This window comes from Drosophila mojavensis, unplaced genomic scaffold, assembly GCF_018153725.1.
Source record: "Drosophila mojavensis isolate 15081-1352.22 unplaced genomic scaffold, ASM1815372v1 contig_136, whole genome shotgun sequence".
In the NCBI taxonomy this organism is placed as follows: domain Eukaryota; kingdom Metazoa; phylum Arthropoda; class Insecta; order Diptera; family Drosophilidae; genus Drosophila; species Drosophila mojavensis.
The window spans coordinates 28,489,484-28,507,393 of NW_025318667.1; the positions used below are offsets into that span (position 1 = coordinate 28,489,484).

Genomic DNA, 17,910 nt, shown 5'->3' on the forward strand with positions numbered 1-17,910 from the left:
ATAGTCACACTCCGCGAAACAATATGGCAAACACACATTTTTAATTCATTGAGTCATTAAACAGCATTCATAACTCCCTTGCTTAGCATTTCCCAATGGCCAGCTAACGACTTATGCTGATTTCTTGACGGTGCCACCGGCTGCTGGGGAAGGTCGTCAGCTGTGGACAGAGGAGAGGCAAGCGTCAATTTGTGATCTTCTTCAGCAGCAGCTTGATTTATTAATCACTGTCGGCTTTCATTTCAATTTGAATCGAAATCATGAAGACGGCTTTTATCAGTTGCTCGAGTGTAGAACAAATATTGACTTAAGGAAAATTCCAATTTAATTCTAAATGAGATTTTTTAATAGAGCTGATTGATATAACCGATTATTCTTTCTGCTAGCTAAATTTTATCTGGCACCACTCTTATGTTCTTTATCGATATACTCGATAATATATCACACACATTCTCATCAATACATAGATAATAAGAATGGTCCTCTTTAGGCTGTGCACAATTCATTTAAATAATGATCTTAATTAAAAGAATTGGAGATATAAATGTGTTATAATATGATGACTATCATCATAAACTGGCAACACGATGGAATAAGAATTTTATGTCTCATTTATTATATGATGTAAAATGCATATAATATATTTTACTTAGCTAAATTTTAATTTTAATTTGTATTCAGATATACATATGTATTTATTTATATTTTCTTCTTAAATTTCAAATGGATTAAATATATTTATATAACATAAATAAATAAAAATAAAAACAAATAATTTTTGTTTGTTTTTCAAAATTTCAAATTTCAAATTGCATGTTGCTCTTACTGCTAGTTATTTCAAAATAAACACATGTGTATATAATATATACAAATATGTATATTAAACAATTATAAATTGTATTCTCGAATAATAATTTGAATTCAATCAAAATGAATTAATTTATATATTTTAATAATTGCTTATTTAATCAATAAGTGAAATATAATTGACAGTTAAATATGAAAATTAAATATTAAACTTAAATATTCTATAATAATTCATATTGTCGCTGCTTTATATTACCTTTAATTTAGTTGCATTTAAATTTTTAGCACGCTATTTTTAATTATCTATGTATATTTATAAAGTAAATACCTTTTTTTTTATAATCGTTCACTGAACAAATATTGAAAATTTGAAATAGAGAGAAAAAAAAAAAACTATAAATATAATTAATAGACACACAGCTCTTGCTTTGTCACACGGCCATTAATCAAATTCAACAGCTGGCGTCGAGCATTGCTTTTTGGTGGTCAGTGTGCACATAAACATCAAATGAGACAAGCATGCATGGCTACGAGTGGACGACTAACATCGACTGGGCAATACACTGTGCAGAGTGCCAAAAATGAAAATGAGATTTGACAATTTATGGCATTTATCTCGTGTTTAGTTTATGTAAGCAATATACACTCTTTGATTACTTTGTGAATTGGCTATAAAGTTGAACAACTCAAGCCGATCGAGCTCCCCTTTCGGCCGGCCGGCCGGCCACTTGGCTCAGCGCTGAGGCTTTGTATGCACATATGCATGTGTTTAATTATTTATTATTAAACGAATTGGTGCAACCTTAACTGCCAGGTAATTGGCTACTGGTGTTCTGCCGACTACCACTCTAAATGAATATGCAAAAGAGGCCCCAGTCGCAGCACCAGCGGGCCCAAGCCAGAGACAGAGACTGAGACTGAGACTGAGACTGAGACACACAGACAGCAGCAGAGCAACAAAACAAAATCCACAGCGTTTTGTGTATTGACCAAAGCAACTGGATAGCGCGCAGCGGGGCGCGTTGCCCAAGTCGAGAGTCCGAGATCCAGTTCAAGCTGCGAGCTGGGCCATAAGTCCCATATATTCATGTGGCCAAATCAAATAAGCTCGAGGTAGGCATGTGCGCAGACAGCCGGACGGACAGTCAAAGTGTCTGTTGTGTTGTCTCTCTTGCTGCTTCTGCTGCTGCCGCTGCTGCTGCGCTAGTGGCAGTGGCAGTGACAGCAGCAACCGCAGCAGCAGTAGTAATATCAGTTACTGGTTTTATGATGCAGCGTTCTGCAATTTATCAGCAAGTTAAGCCCGGCTCTGCGTTGATTTGAATATCCAATTATAAACACATTCGGCTGCTGCAGACGACGCCTTCGATCCTCGCCTGTTTCCCGCGAATCCGCGTCGATTGCCGATTGTGGATGGCGGATTGGCTACTGTTGGCTGAACACACATTGTCGCACGTTTAGCACAATGATGCACAATGTTTTGCTGTGGCGACAGGCCGGGGCGTGACAGTGTGACAAATGTGATACGCATTTATATGGCAATGACACGAAGCGGGCTAAAATGTGATTAGCTGCATAATCGCAGCCTGCGCCGGCTGCAGATTTATTTTAATAACTCCGGGTAAATAGGAGCGAATAAAGCAACAATGCGGCGATATTATTGCGCCTGATTTATGGATATGTATTATGGCTGCAGTCACGCAACGATCGGACAAATGAATTGGCCATTCTGTTGTGGCCCCAAAACGCAAGCCGTTCAATACCCCTTCAGCCCGTGCAATAGGGCTGCATCGACTTGAAGACTCGTAGGCGATCGTGCCGTGCATGCATATGTGAGTTTTTGGACAGACCTATCGCTTAGTAAATACTTGTCACTTTTAATTTAAAGCCCAACTCGAAACGCGAAAGCCGAGCTATACACCGCGCCGTAGCCCGCTTGGTGGGGGATTTTCGTTGACTTGGTCGAGGGGCTGCAGCTGCATGCCACAGCAATTTGCAATTACCACAAACACGCGGTTGCGGACTGACTGTCAGCCAGTCAGCCAGTCAGCCAGCCTTACTGCAATAACAAGAGCCAGTCCCCACCTCACCTCGCCTTACCTCGCCTCAGCTCGGCTGGCATGGCAAAAGTTTTACAATTAGAACACTTTCGCGTGGCTTTAATGATAACGGGACTCGGCTGCAGTGGGGTCGGCGATATAGTATATAGTAAGCCACTCCAGTCGGCCCGCCAATTCCGATGTATGATATAGGGGGCGTGTCAGGAAACTAGCTTTTAAGTGCGTCTGCGCCTGCCTGCGCCACTGGAGATTGAAGTGAAAAACGTTTAACGATTTTCGGCTTGTTGAGGATATACATACATATACATATACATATACATATACATATACATATGCATATAAATATGTATATATATGTGTATAAATATGTACGAAAATCGAAATTTGCCAGAATTGCGGCTAGGAATTTTCGACTCATGCCTGTTTGTTGTCTCTGCTCCTGCTGCTGTTGTTGCTGTTGTTTTAGGCCCATGCAACTATGCCAGCGCAGTTTGGTTGTTTATTTAAGACCATGTCGGCTATTGTTGCCATTCTGCTGGCCACGGCTGGTCAAGTGGCAGGGGATAATGGCCATTGTGTGGCATGTTTGTCGAGGCTCCGGCCTGTATGAGGTACTTGACCGAAATCGCTCATTAGGCAGCAGATTTAGAGCAGCGCTCTTGGCCAATCGCCCGGCACAATGCTGTGTTTATTTAGCAGGCGCTGCTTGGCTGGCGCATTAAAGGATTTCGGGCATTGTGCGCGCAAAGCGGATGATCTTATGGCTGAGGATTTATTCTATTTATGCATATACGGTGTCGAGAGTGCTGGCTGATCTCGTTTTTTGCACTACACTGTTGCCATCTCTTTTCCGCTCGCCGGCTGGTACCTGGCCACCCTGGACATCCTGCGGTGATAATCGCAACGGCACTTTTTATTCAACAAAGGGCTCTCCATTTGTGTGTTTGCTCATGTTTTGGGATAGTTGCTAATTTGCTACAAAGTTGCACATTTGGCCGAGGGTAGGACGCCGGAACTCAGCTTAACTTAAACTGCTTCGCTGCCTGGCTGCCTACCCTGCTCTGCTCTGCTCTGCTCTGCTCTGCTCCGGCCTGCACTACCTTCTCACAGCTTCTCAGCGGCTGAGAACATCCCCGTCCAATCCCATCGAGCGATTTCGATCCCATGCCATCCATCAAATGCGCTGCCATTTGGCAGCTACCTCCTGCCTCTCCTTTCATTACGCCTCGCTCATATTCAGAGCCGATGCGGCTCTGACCTTCCGCTCCTACTGCGCCAATTGAATCATTTGGCCTCATTGCGCCGCGTGTGCAGCCGCCCAAATGGCCATTTGCCGAGCGCTGTACAGTCAACACTAGAAATGATTGACTAGCTATGGCTGAGCCATCGTTGAAGACTGTAAAACTCGCCCCGATTCCTGGCTATGCAGCATGTTATTATACTTTTATTAATTTTTGATTATATTATATTGCAGTTGCGACCCTTTTCCATGCCGCTTCCCACTGATTGTAGAAAGTTTTTTTGCAACAACAGCTTTCGCCTCTGAGCTAAACAGCTTTCAGCACCCCTGCGGTAATTGCTGCCACTAATAAGTGAATAAACCAGCTTTATTCTCGTTTAGCAATCCATCAATGCGACATTGTAAAGTGCTTTGCGAGAATTCCCATACGCTCAGAGCCAATATACACATTGGCGCGCCATAAATATCGATATCAACTTGCATTCAATCAGCCTCATTATGATAATAAAGACATACAGCTCTGGACACCTACACATGGATGTGTATGTGTGTGCGTGTGTGTGTGTGCGTGTGCGTGTGTGTGTGTTAGCCACATGGATGACGAACTCAATAAAGCTGCTACGACTTGAGTATTGAGTGATTCGAGTCGACTTGACTTGTCTTGACTCGCAACGACTCGACTTGACTCGACTCGACTTGGCTTGACTTGACTAACTTGTCGAGTTGTCTAAGAAAGTGGCTCTGTCCGCTCTCAAGCAGCTTCACCTCTATATAGTGTCAGCCCCCGTGCAAGTCCCAGGTCTCTCGCTCTCTCCCGCTCCGTCTCCTGCTACGGCAACGTCTCAGTTTCGGTTTCAGTTCAAGAACCAGTCGCAGTCATGATCATGATTGCCTGATCATCGACATGAGCATCGACAGCTTGCGGCGACGTATAAATTTGTTCGTACTATAAACAAAATGAGCAAAAGATTTTTATCTGTTTGTGTAAATATTTGTTAAAATTAAGCTTTCATTTAAAAAGTTTCAGAAATGTTAACTTGCTTAGCATGCGCCGATGATAAAATGGCAAAAGCAAAAAAAGAGCTCTTTTTTTTCGAGTTGGTCTCGCTCTTGTTAGCCACGAAGAGGCGATGGATCGATGGACAGATAGAAATCAGCTGAAATGGGATATAAAGAGGTAACTCTTCGCCAGGTGCCAAAGCAGAGAAGCAGAGAGGCAGAGAGGCAGAGAAGAGAGAGGAATGCCGCCAGTCTCGCTGAGAAATAGCTGCGATCATTAAAGAGGCCCAGTTCATGCATTTGTGAGCGCGGCCTAGGCTAATTGCAGGCGCGAAGACACACTTGTAAATGGTGTGGGAATCGCTGATAGATTTGGGTGCCCAAGCTGTGGGTACAGGGTATTAGGCGGGCGATCACTCTGCCAGACATTGGGCCACATGCAACAGCAGCGAGCCGAACATAACTACAATTTTTTCTGCTGCTGCTTCTTCTTCTTCGTTTTTCTTCTTTTTTAATTTAATTGCGGCAATTAAAGCAACGCATAGATGCATAAATAAAGAATAATATTAAAGTTGATAATTATGCTATAGCATATGTGAATACAAAGAAGTAGTAAAAGAAAGAGAAGCAAAAGCCGAAGCAGAAGAAGAAGAAGAAGAAGAAGAGGAAGATACATATATACATGCATAATACAATACAGCAACTGGTTTAAGAAGCTTCTCTGTGAGGCTCAATTTCACGCTGGAGCTGGCGGCGTCAAATGAGCTGAGGGAATATTCAAATATCTCGAATGTCTTCCATTTCGATGTATGTAGTATATTCTACATTTGTGTGTGTAAGCATCTTTGCCTTTAGATGAGTGACAATTGTTGCCACCTAATAACCAATTCAATTATTGGCTGCCTAATAAACCCGTTTACTTCAACTTAATTATTGGCCTTGGCTCGCGAGCCTGCGGGGTAGTTGCCAAGAGCTTGGCATGGGGCGGCTTCTCCCTTCGGCTTTCAGCAGCGCTTCAGCCAGCACTTGAGGCCTTAAATGCGCAATAACAACAACACCTGCAACAGCCAACAACCAACTACCAGCAACCAACAGCCAACAGCCAACAGTCAACAACGAGCAACTAAAACATTTTTTATTTAAGGGGCTAAATTGCCAAATTGCTTTTGTTGTTTTTGTTGTTAGCTAATGACTCGATGAATTTGTTGCCGTCTGAGCTGCGCTGCCTGAGCAGCTCCTCCTCTGCACCACATTTGATGGACATCCAATGATTATGACTTTTAAGCAGGCTCTAAGTGCATTACAACTTGGCCCAAAAGCCGATAAAGTCTGCGACGGAGGGCGCAAAATTTTTTTGGTAATTAATCAAAATTTGTTGAACTTTCTACAAAGTTGCGAATATTTCAAGGGCTTGCCAAATAAGTTTCATATCGGGTCGTTATTGCTTTGCAGTGTATTTTTGGTAGTATACAAATATGCTCCAGATTAAGACTCAACGGGATATACATTCTGGAGTGCAGTCGCCCTGCAGATCATTGTGCAGGAATTTCATTAGAATTCGTTCCAGTTTTATCCACTCCAGAGAGGATGAGGTGGAGATGTGTGTGGAGATCAATGCACAAGACCATTGCTATTGCTATTGCTTTGTCGTTGGTTTCATTAAATAGGAATTTTATTTGATCACAGTTTATTAACACCTAAGAGTACATAAATCGAATGTGAAGTAAATCATGAAAAATTATTATCATTATAACTTTAAATGGTTTAAGACATTACGAAACTGAATTTCGTTGCTCATAAACCAAGGCAATTTAGTTTAATTTAGTATTATCGGACTTAATATAATTTTCGGATAACTGAAGAGGCTCAACATAACGGCATAGGTCACTCTCTTCTAGTCCAGTTAAGCTCTTCTAGCCCTTCGCCCTTAACATTCAGTGAAATAGTACCGAGGTCAAAGAAGAGAGTTGAAAACTCTTCCGAAATCTATAGAGAACCCATCTATGGTCGGTGCTGTTGCCAGCAAATAGAATGGTACAATGTTGTATATAGGAAGTAAATGAAATATAAGTAATAAATAAACAGATAAACGAATATTAAGATGAGAATGCATTACGAATGGTGACTCTCATCCAATCTCTTTGACTGTGCTCTGTCTCATGCACTCTCGGCAGCTCTCCACAGCTCTCCACAGCTCTCCACAGCTCTCCACAGGTCTCTTACTCGCAGCTACGCAGTTAGAGCGCAATTCGATGGGGAAATCAGAGTGAGTAACCGTAAAATGCGTTGGCCATAAAGTCAGCTTGGCTGTGCAGCGATTGCCACTCACGCCTCTGCGACTGCGGCGCATAATTGAAAAGTGGAAGCAACCCCAATTACTTGCAGACAGCGCTCAATCAGCGCCACGAGCCACCCACTTCGCGCCGGCCAAGAGTTCAAATTAATTGCAATATGAGAGACATTAAATTTGACCCCATTGAGGGTTGATCTCCGGCTCTAAGGCACACCCCACATCAGGATGAAGGAGACTATCTCTATCATATGGCCTTAATGAGCGGTCAGTTAATCATGACATTTAAGACAGCGCCATTTGGCCAATGTCCTCTGGCCGAGGGGGAGGCGGGTGGCACTGGCAATAGAGTGCGCCGCATCCTCTAAATTAAAGGCACATATTAATGCGATGGTTCATAGGGATCGGAATCGGGATCGGGTTCAGATTTTAATTCGGGTTCATGTTCGGGCTCGGGTTAAAGTTGTTGCCGCACTATAAAGACACTTTAATGCACTTCATCAATTCGGGCTATGGCTATAACACGCTGCCCAGCTACAGCTGTGTGTGAGTGTGTGTGTGTGTGTGTGTGTGTGCAGCGAATATTGAGCCCATGCCATAGCTGTAATTATCTTTGCCCCAGACTAACTCAAGTCGGCTTCGCATTTTAAGATTTCGCAAAAATAATAAATAATAAAAACAGCAGCCTCAACAACAAAATGGGTCGTTTTTGGCTGGCAGATAAAAAACAACAAAACAACAACACAAAATATATATGAAAAAAAAACAAAAAATTATGATGAAACTCCATTAATTTTTGTTGCCTTAGTTGCTGTGGCTGTGGCTGTTGCTGTTGCTGTTGCTGTTATTGTTATTTTTGAGGCCCGTTTGCGGCGGCTGCGTCATTGTTAATGAGTTTTTGCGTATGGCTTACTTATGGCGAGAGGAGCCGTCGCAGCCTGGACCAGTTCCAAGGAACTTAGGACTACGCTGCGGCCCTCAGACAAAGTTGGCAAGCCAACGGCCCAGCCCGGCCCAGCCGCAGAGGCTACTTAATATTTGCCTGATTCGCGCTGAGCTTACTGCCGCCGCCTGTCCAGTCCTGTTCTGTCCTGTTCTGTCCTGTCCGTGGCCTGGACGGGCCAGGCAACTTCTGTGCGATTCTTTTTAATAAACTTCTTAGATAGAAGTTAAGCGCTGCAGCACTTCGATATGCCTCATCGTCAGCTTGCCCCATCCTCCATGCTCCATGCTTCATGCAGTCGGGCAAGTTGCTCTGCTTTTCCCACGCTGCTGTCCAGCCGACCAAAATTAAAGCCATTAGTTTACACTTTACATGCTAATGGCAAAGGCTCGAAAGGAGCCTGTCGCGTCCTTCACAGCCTGCCCCCAGGGGCAGGCGGATAGCAATGTTCGTGCTTCTGGTTAGCCGCCGAGCCAGCTCAACTCAAGTCAAACCAAGGCAAGCCAGCCAAGCAGCCAGCCTATCCTGCTGAATAAAACCAATGAACTTTTTAATTGCCTATGAACCCCGACCGCCAATCCCTGTCTGTAGGCTCCAATTGCCATTCCCATTCCCATTCCCATTCCTGTTCCCGGTGCGCACACCAGTTAAGCCTCATCCGCTCTGCGAGTCGCGTATTCGAGTAGCCCGACGTTAGCCCGTTCTCATGTCTGCGCACTGCCACAATTTCAAGTTTTACTGTTTGCTGTTATTTTATTTAGACAATTGGCGCCGTTACGGCCGCGAACATTCGCCCAAATTAACGACCTGTTTCGATTAGAGACGAGTGGCGTTTACTGCACTTTCCAGTTGCTCAGTCGTCCAATTGGCCAGTTGGACAGTTGGACAGTTGGACAGCTGGCCAGCTTTGAGACTGTTTATGGCCCGGGTAAATCATTTAAATTATGGCGCATTGAACACACGGCTCAGCTCTATTGATTGGCTAGCAACAAGGTGCGCGTCTTTGCGACTTGAAATATGGCATTCGATTGCGACAGGATAGTAAAAGTTGGCCGAGGAGCAACAAAGACACAGAAACTTTGGTCTAACTTGGCCAGTAGACTTGCCTTTGCCTCTTTCAGAGCGCAAGCTCAGCTCGAATTGGGCCAGACACGTGGATGGTCCTATCGCTTAGAGGCCCATCAATTATTGTAGATGCTCCTTATCTTGATTCTTAGCTGGTAATCAGGGCAATTGTCACTTCACTTGGGTGCCCGCTGCGGCCGGCCTTATCTCAGGTGGTCGGCATATGAAGTGGCTAATTAAAATAGTTAAATGTCATTTGACCCTTAGGGCTCCCGAACGGAACCTCAAAGGCGAGCATGGAGAGGCGCGAGCTAAACAAATTTGGCTGGCGCAGCAGGTGGCGGGGATCGGTGAATCTGGCAACTGGAACCGTCGGAGCCGTCGGAACCGTCGGAACCGGGAAACTGATCACAGCAGGCGCTATCAACGACGGCGCTGCAGGTTCAGCACCTTTTGTGCGATAGCCGGCAATAAGTTGGCTACATCAATCGGAGGCGGTGTCATAATTTTCACAGCAGGTGTCGCTGCTAATGATTTACAGCGGTGTGAGTGGCGGGCAACGAGCAGCAGAGAGAGCGGTGCGAGTGGGAGAGAGATGGCGCACTTAGACCAACTGCAGAGTAACGAGCGCAACAAACTGCAGCGGTAGTAAAAATGAAAACATGGACAAAAAAAGAACAAAAATCTAAATTCGTTGTGGGCAGACGCGCTTCTCTTTGATGTCGCAGTCAGAGGGCTAGTGGAGAAACTAAGTGGAGGAGGGACCGTCAGTAACTGAGAGGGAGCGAGAGCCGAGATAATGGACAGCTCATTGTTGCTGTTGCTGTTGTTGTTGTTGTTGTTGTTGTTGTTGTTATTATGGCCCAACAACATCAAGTTGAAAAACAATTTATTATTCATTTTGTGTTTGCTGCATATGTGTTTGTGTATCTATAGGTATAGGTCTGTCTCCTTTCAATTTGGCCCGGTTAAGTACGGTTCCGATCGGCCTAAGCCCTTTTCCCCTGCAGCCGCATTCACCTTTACAGCCACAGCCACAGCCACAGCCATAGCCACAGCCACGGCCACATCCACATCCACAACTCTGTCCACAGTCAAGCCGTGGGGCGTTGCAGTGGCTCGCCGCGCTAATTTGGTCATGTTGGATGGCCGCGGAACGAAAGCCTGGCGCCAATGGCGCCCCCTATGGCGCACAAATGCTAAACAAATTGTTAAATATTGTAAGCGATTCGAATTGGGGCACTTGTTGTTTACCGTGCCAAACAATAGAGGGTGGACAGTGATGAAGCGTAGGTGTAGCTCCTTGGCAGGCACCGGGCTCACGTGAGTTTGGCATTCTGCATTGGCTTTAAGTGAAAGAGACAGTTATTACTTCAAGTCTAATTGGCCTAAAGAGGACTTTCTTGTTAGTGCTCCCGGAAGAGGATAACTTCATTCAAGCTCTAGAGCGGAGTACTACCTTCGAGCGGTAGAGGTGGAGGTAGGTAACAGTAACAGTAACTTAAACAGTGAATCAGTGAATATCCTAGATGTTATTTAATCTATAGAGCGTAGTTCTCATCGAGTGCTACTTATAGCTAACTCGTGATATGATTTCTTCTATTTGAATTGAGTTCCATGGGACTTCTCACTTACAGCACCATACCACTAACAGTAGAAGAGCAAGTGAGCTGCCTGACTGTCAGTTCTTCTATATTCGAGCATTGGAGCTGGATGTTGTCAGACTCAAAGCTGACCTTTTCCCATAAAGCAAGTAACTTAGTCCAATGTCTTATCGGGTACAGAGCAGTCACCTGGTCGGACAAACTCTGACTTGGCTTTTAGCTGCTGTGCTAATCGATGAATCAAATCATCTAGCATTTAAATTTGCAGAGACTTGATTGACTGGCTAACTGATTAGCTAACTAACTAACTAACTGACTTACTGGCTTACTGCCTGCCCGATATCATTTTGTATAATTTTCTTGCCACACACTCGAGCTCACTCTGCACTCTGCAGGGAGCCATGTGCGCAGTTGCACGACGTTGAAATTGCTCCAATTATGTTGGCTCCGGTGCGGGTTAGGCCTGGCCTGGCTTTGGCTTTGGCTCTGGCTCTGGCTCTGCTCGGATTCGGGGCCAAAGTAGTTCGGTGGCCAACGTCGCGACGATGGCTTTCTGTTTTGACTGCACGGCTCATCCTTTCCACCATTCATTCTGTGCTCTTGCACGGTGACTGGACTGGCCCCAATATCATTATACTGCCAGCGGGGCAGTGGCACCTCTCTGACATATTGCGCGGCGATAGCAGCCACAGCGACATCGCTATAAACGTGCCACAACAAGTTTCGACCCGGCTACCAGAAATGCACAGTCGCCCAATCCCCCAATCGCCCAATCGGCGCTCTCTGCCTGAAATCTCAGCCAGCAGCAATGCGGAAACGGCCTGGGCCGGCTATCGATTTGCAGTTGGCTATGAACCCGAGTGCGCTCCCTGTGGGTAGCTGGGCGACCCCGGCAATTATTCGACAAATAGCAGCTTCCGCGGCCTCAATCTGCGCCAGCCTGATTGCGGCCTGCCACGGCTAGCTAGCTGCCGCCTTAGCTGTTTCTCCTCCTACAGCTAATCTTAGCCGCTAAATTGGCCGCTAAGCAACGGTACAGCTGAACTGTAAAACACAGACTTAATGCTCTTAGACAGACAGGCAGGCTGCCAGGCAGCCACTTGACTACTGGGTGGACAAAGCGGATTCGGCTGAGTTTCGCGAGTCGATCACATTTGTGGCGGCTCTGTTGACAATTTCGGGTGGGGGCATCAAACAGATGCTGAAGCTGCCAGGCGAAATGTGTGTGACGAGGATCAGCGAAAGGATAAGCCGCCGTCGTCCAACAGATTGAGACTGGGCAGGTAAGGCTGAGCTGATCCTTGACCGTCGTCAATCACACTGCAATTTTGGCTACAGCTAGGGACAGTAATTGGAAGTGTTAGCCAGATAGATGCACAAGTGCCCAGGGGATGTTGCCGCATCGCTAGACAAGGCCAACAGCAGCAATTCGTTCTGGGCAGGTTGAACAAAGCCAGGATCACAAATGAGATCCTATTGTTCTTCAGAGAGCGCGGGAGGGGGAGAGAGAGACCCAGCTGTGCGGAAGTCAAAGTCAACTAAATGAAATCACAGCACATGTTGTGTCCGTGTGCGTGTGCGTGTGTGTGTGTGAGAGTGTGTGTGTGTAACTAAAGTTAGTTAAAAGCTATAAAAGCCAAGACCTTAAACGTCTTGAGCACTTCCCCTGAAACGCTGATATACATAATGTCGTGAATGATTCCGGTTACAGAGCTTCTGGAATTCCGCTGAACCCTACTGAGAAATGCAGCTCGTAAAGGCGCGGACTTTTAACGGGCATTTAAAATGTGAAATCTCCGATATGATTTACGTTGCGAATTAATTTCGTGGGCCGACGTTGCGTCGGTGGCATTAAAACGGTTTTTGGATTTCTGTTTTTGTTTTTGGCTTCCTTCTGATTGGGAATCTTGCCCGTCTCTGTTGATGTGCTGGCTGAAAAGGAGCCGCAACACAGGATATGAAATTGAGCATAACTAATTAGAATTCAAACAATTTTCAGATTCGAGCGAAAGACGCGCTTGTTAATTAAGAAAACTAAAGAGGAAGTTGAGCCGTTCCCATGGCAACTGCATTGAACCCAACTTAATGACGGTACCCCAATTTCTTCACGCTCTTTTTAGGATCATCCTAGTCTGCGCGGCACTCCGCTGGCCATGCTGGCCGCCCAGTGCAACAAGCTGTCGAACAAATCACCGCCGCCGCTGGCCGATGCGGCCGTCGGCAAGGGTTTCCATCCCTGGAAGAAGAGTCCCAATTCACCGGCAGCAGGTAGCAGCAACGCACCCGGCGGCGGTGGTGCATCTAGCCTCAGCGGCAGCAGCAGCGTTGGCCAGCACTCGCCCTGCGCCATCTCGGCGGCAAGCTCGTCCAGCTCCAGTGGCAGCGGCAGCGGCGGAGGAGGCGGCGGTGGCGGAGGCAGCGGCGGGCAAACATCGCGCAGCCTCTCGTCCAGTGCTAACAGCAGCACTATGGTAAACATCACAGCTAGGTAAGCAGCACGACGGCGCACAGTGGTCCAATGCCTATGAATCTGGCTGAGCCAAGGATGAGCAAGCACACCGAAGAGTGAGCCCGGATCCAGACTGACTGGCTCCTCCTCTCCTCTTCATGCAATTCGAGGGTCCGCTTGCGTGCGGCCTTTGCTCAGCTAGCGTTCTGGCGGCTTGTGGACCACTGTGCGTTGGCTAGACAACGGCATGCTTTATACAACTTGTGAGTAATTTCAGCATATATCCTTACAGTCGTCCGCTCGCCTCGTCCTGCGCGGCCGTGGGCACCTCGGCGTCTGCATACGGCAGCGACCTGTACTTTCCCAACACGTCCACGTCGTCCGGCAGCATGGTGGCCGACAATCATCACATGCACCAGGGGCTGTTGGGCAAGGTGGAGGGCGCTGCGTTCGGGTCGGTCTACTCGCGCCACCCGTACGACTGGCCCTTCAACGCGGTGACTGCGTCCGCCCACAAGGCCGCCGAGGCAGCCAGCGTCAACTCGGGCTGGTGGGACATGCACAGCGCTGCCGCTGCCGGCAGCTGGCTGGACATGGGCAGCGCAGCGGCGGCGGGCATGCACTCGACCATGGCCAACTATGCGAGCGCCGCGGCCGCTGGCACGGATTACAGCTCGGCGCTCTCGCACTCGCTGTCGAACACGGCCCATCTGCTGGGCTCCGGCCAGCACTTGCTGCAGGACACGTACAAGAGCATGCTGCCCGGGCAGGGGGTGGGCGGCTTCTCGCTGCCGCACAGCTCGCCGTCGGCGGCGGCCACGGCCGCCTCGCCGCAGGCCTCGACCCCGTCCACGCCCTCTCCGCGCTCGCAGCGACGGTACGCGGGCCGCGCGACCTGCGACTGCCCGAACTGCCAGGAGGCGGAGCGCCTGGGCCCGGCCGGCGTTCACTTGCGCAAGAAGAACATCCACTCCTGCCATATTCCGGGTTGCGGCAAGGTGTACGGTAAGACGTCGCATCTGAAGGCGCATCTGCGATGGCACACCGGCGAGCGTCCCTTTGTGTGCAACTGGCTGTTCTGCGGCAAGCGCTTCACGCGCTCCGACGAGCTGCAGCGGCATTTGAGGACACATACCGGCGAGAAGCGCTTTGCTTGCCCCGTGTGCAACAAGCGTTTTATGCGCAGCGACCATCTGGCCAAGCACGTAAAGACGCACAATGGCACGGCGCCGAATGGCATTAAAAAGGGCTCCTCGGAGTCGTGCAGCGACTCTGAGGAGGCAGCCAATCAGTCGGGTGAGTCGAACGGGTTGGGCGGCGCGTCCAGTGGCCAACAGACGGGCGCAGGTGGTGGCGGCGGGGGTGGCTCCGCCAGCTCCGGCTCCGGCAACGGCAGCTCTGGCTCCGGTGCCGGCGGCAATCGAGCTGGCAGCCATCCCGGCACCCCGACCTCGCTGCATGCGCATAGCGCCTCCAGCACGTCCAGCAGCCTGCTGGGCGGCGGTCTGCACCTGGCCACGCCGCACCAGATGGTCGCCGCGGGCGGCTCGCCGGTGATGCTGCATCAACATCAGCAGCAACAGCATCAGCAGCATTCGCATCAGTCGGCGCACCAGCAGCAGCAACAGCAACAGCAGCAGCAGCAACAGCAGCAGCAGCAGCAACAACAGCAGCAGCAACAGCAGCAGCAGCAGCAGCAGCAACAGTTCTCGCAGCAGCAGTCCCATCCACATGCCCATCTGCACCACCATCACCATCACCTGGTGGGCGCATCGGCACCCAGTCCCGGTCTGGATCAGCGTCTGGACCACAGCGCCCTGGTAGACATCAAGCCGCCGATGGTTTGAGGATCGCTGGGACCCTTTTTGTTTACCAATTGAACAGAAATGGGTTCCTGGACGCAGTTCAATGTGCACCACCATTGGGCGCATCTATAATTAGTGGGCGTGGCACAGCACTCGACACACTAATACAATAATGACACACACACGCACTCGTAAAAATAATTATTTTGTGGATTTCGCATTTTTTTTTTAAACAAAAATATAAATAAAAGCTAAGCAATTTTTTTTTTAGTATGTTTTAATAAATATTACGTGTACATAAAAGGCTTAGAAATGCTAAATACAAGTTTCCGCTATCTTAATTAACAAAAGAAAACCAACTAAAAAAAAACACACACACAAATTGCTAATTCTTAAAATAAAAATGAAATAATATATATATATATATATATATATCTTAAAGTCCTGCTTATATCCTATTGTATATATGTATTTAATGTATTTCTAGATGTCTATACGAATATAGTTTCATATATATATCAAACGATCCTCAAATTTACAATCATAAAATTATTGCTATTGATATAAAGTATGCTACAAAAAAGAGTTTTTTTTTTCATAGTTCTTAGGTAAACAATTATTAAGAGAAATGGATTTATTAATATGCTCAGCGTTTACAAAAGTTATATATATACATATATATATATATACATATAATATGCTTAACACAATGACAAGCTAGAATTGAAAATTGAAGAATCGAAAGAATAATGAAAACTAATCTGATTTCAATGAAAGGTAAACAATTATTATTATTATTATTATTTGTTGAACATTATGTGAGCAATTCAAAAAATAGTTTAAACTTATATATTATTAAAATAATATTTCTAGTCCAATTATGCAAAAACAAAAAAGAAAAACAAAAAGAAAAAGAAAGGAAAAATAACAAACAAAAAAAGAAACAAAACAAAAGCGATTATTTCTAAAACTAAGGATAATAAACCAAAATTGTAAATCTAAACAATAATGATTTGCTTCAATCGAACGCTAAATATGCATGACAAGTGTGAAGGAGGCGCTAGGAGGCGTGGCCAGTGCTTCTTCTCCCGCTATATGCATTATCTTAATAATTGTTAAATAAAAACTACTTTTTTTTATCCACTTAAAATATGAATATACATATACGAACTATGCATACTATATTTAAGACGCTAGTGCATTACAATTTTGCAACTAAATGTGTTTTTTTTTTTTTTTTTTTTGTATTTGAATTTAACTACACTTACATTTCATATATGTATACGTGAATGGAGGAAACAAAAACAAAAAACAATTAGGGCTTGACTAGTTTTTAACTCTTTAGCGAGATCAAACTTACTTAGCAACTTTAAGCTGTATATGTGTGTATGTATGCGCGAATGTATGTGAGTGTGCATACGTGCACACGTATGCAGTTATATATACATATATATGTATCCATATATATAGATAATACTTTTTTTTTTTGTCAACAAACAACAAAATGTAAATTAAATATTTAAAATAAATTAAAAAAAATTACAAAATTTTATTAAAAATAAATGTAACAAAACTTTCAGTTATGACCATTTGCTGTTGTTGATGGTGTTGTTGTCCCTTGGACTCGGGCTCAATGAATATCAATTTGCCAGCAGCAGCCCGGGATAACGGGCTTCGTATACGTACGTGCGAGCGCAGGGGGATGCATTGCATGGGGGGATGCTGGGCCGTACACTTCCGATCTGAGCCATGTGGATTGCGGGTGGTTGCTGGGCTGGATGTTTTGGCCGCTGGGTGGGTGGGCTGACAGTTTATTTAACATTTGACGGTCGGAATGCTGCATTGTGGGCGTCAACGGAGGCGGCCTGCCCAACCTTGTCGTTAACGACTTAAACGTAGAAAAAAGGCGACGGGTAGAAAAACGCTTTACGGTTTACGCTATTTGCTTTGGTTACGCCAGTTACTTATGGGGGCCCGGCTGCTATTTGGGTGATTTAAATTTTATTACCGTGGATTTGTTGCCTGGGGTCGACGTCAGCTCAATGCTCAAATGCTCAAATGCCATCAAGGATGAGTGGGTCGCCGGGAAATTGGGGTAAGGGCAGATTGAAATTGAAGTATGTGCAGATTGTTTTTGATTTGGTTTGCTTTTTCCTTTGCTTCTCTTATGAGTAGATTAAGCTGCGCATTTATTTTTCGGCTGTTATGTTCTGTGTGTGTTGTCTGTCCCGAGGGGGCGTTCAATGGCGTTGGTAGTGTGGGCGGATTGGGTGGCTGGTGAGGTGGGTGGCTGGTGGCGGGTGACAAATGAATTGAAAATGCCCGACCGTAAATACATAAATACATAAATAATAAATAACAACAAATAACGGTTATCTCTCGGTATGTCAAAGGTTAAATACTTGATGACACATGAATCCCCTTAAATACAACAGGGAGAACCCAGTTGACTACAGATTATTTCCCACAATAGAATTTATACACATAACCGCATTTTTTCTTGTATTGGTAGACCAACGCAGTTCCATAGTGCAAATCTCAATTAATTGACAGCTTGCATTTAGATGGTGTACTAAATAAGTGGATCTAGAAGTGGTCAATACTAGATAGCTTTAGTGCATATGGAGATATAGACTATACTTGCACGA

The 17,910-nt window shown here is 46.0% G+C and overlaps 1 protein-coding gene across 3 annotated transcripts in view; it reads left to right on the plus strand.

The window, feature by feature from the left end:
- Positions 1-15,964, plus strand: part of LOC6584900 (transcription factor Sp9) — a 32,308-nt gene extending 16,344 nt beyond the window's left edge. For 2 of the 3 annotated variants that reach the window (XM_032732267.2, XM_032732266.2), the window contains exons 2-3: positions 13,129-13,496; positions 13,735-15,964. In XM_032732267.2, the coding sequence (XP_032588158.1) occupies positions 13,129-13,496; positions 13,735-15,304 (1,938 nt within the window). In that variant the 3' untranslated portion in view covers positions 15,305-15,964. The remainder of the gene's footprint in view (positions 1-13,128; positions 13,497-13,734) is intronic. The other variant, XM_032732268.2, reaches the window with a different exon arrangement.
- Positions 15,965-17,910: the final 1,946 nt, after the last annotated feature.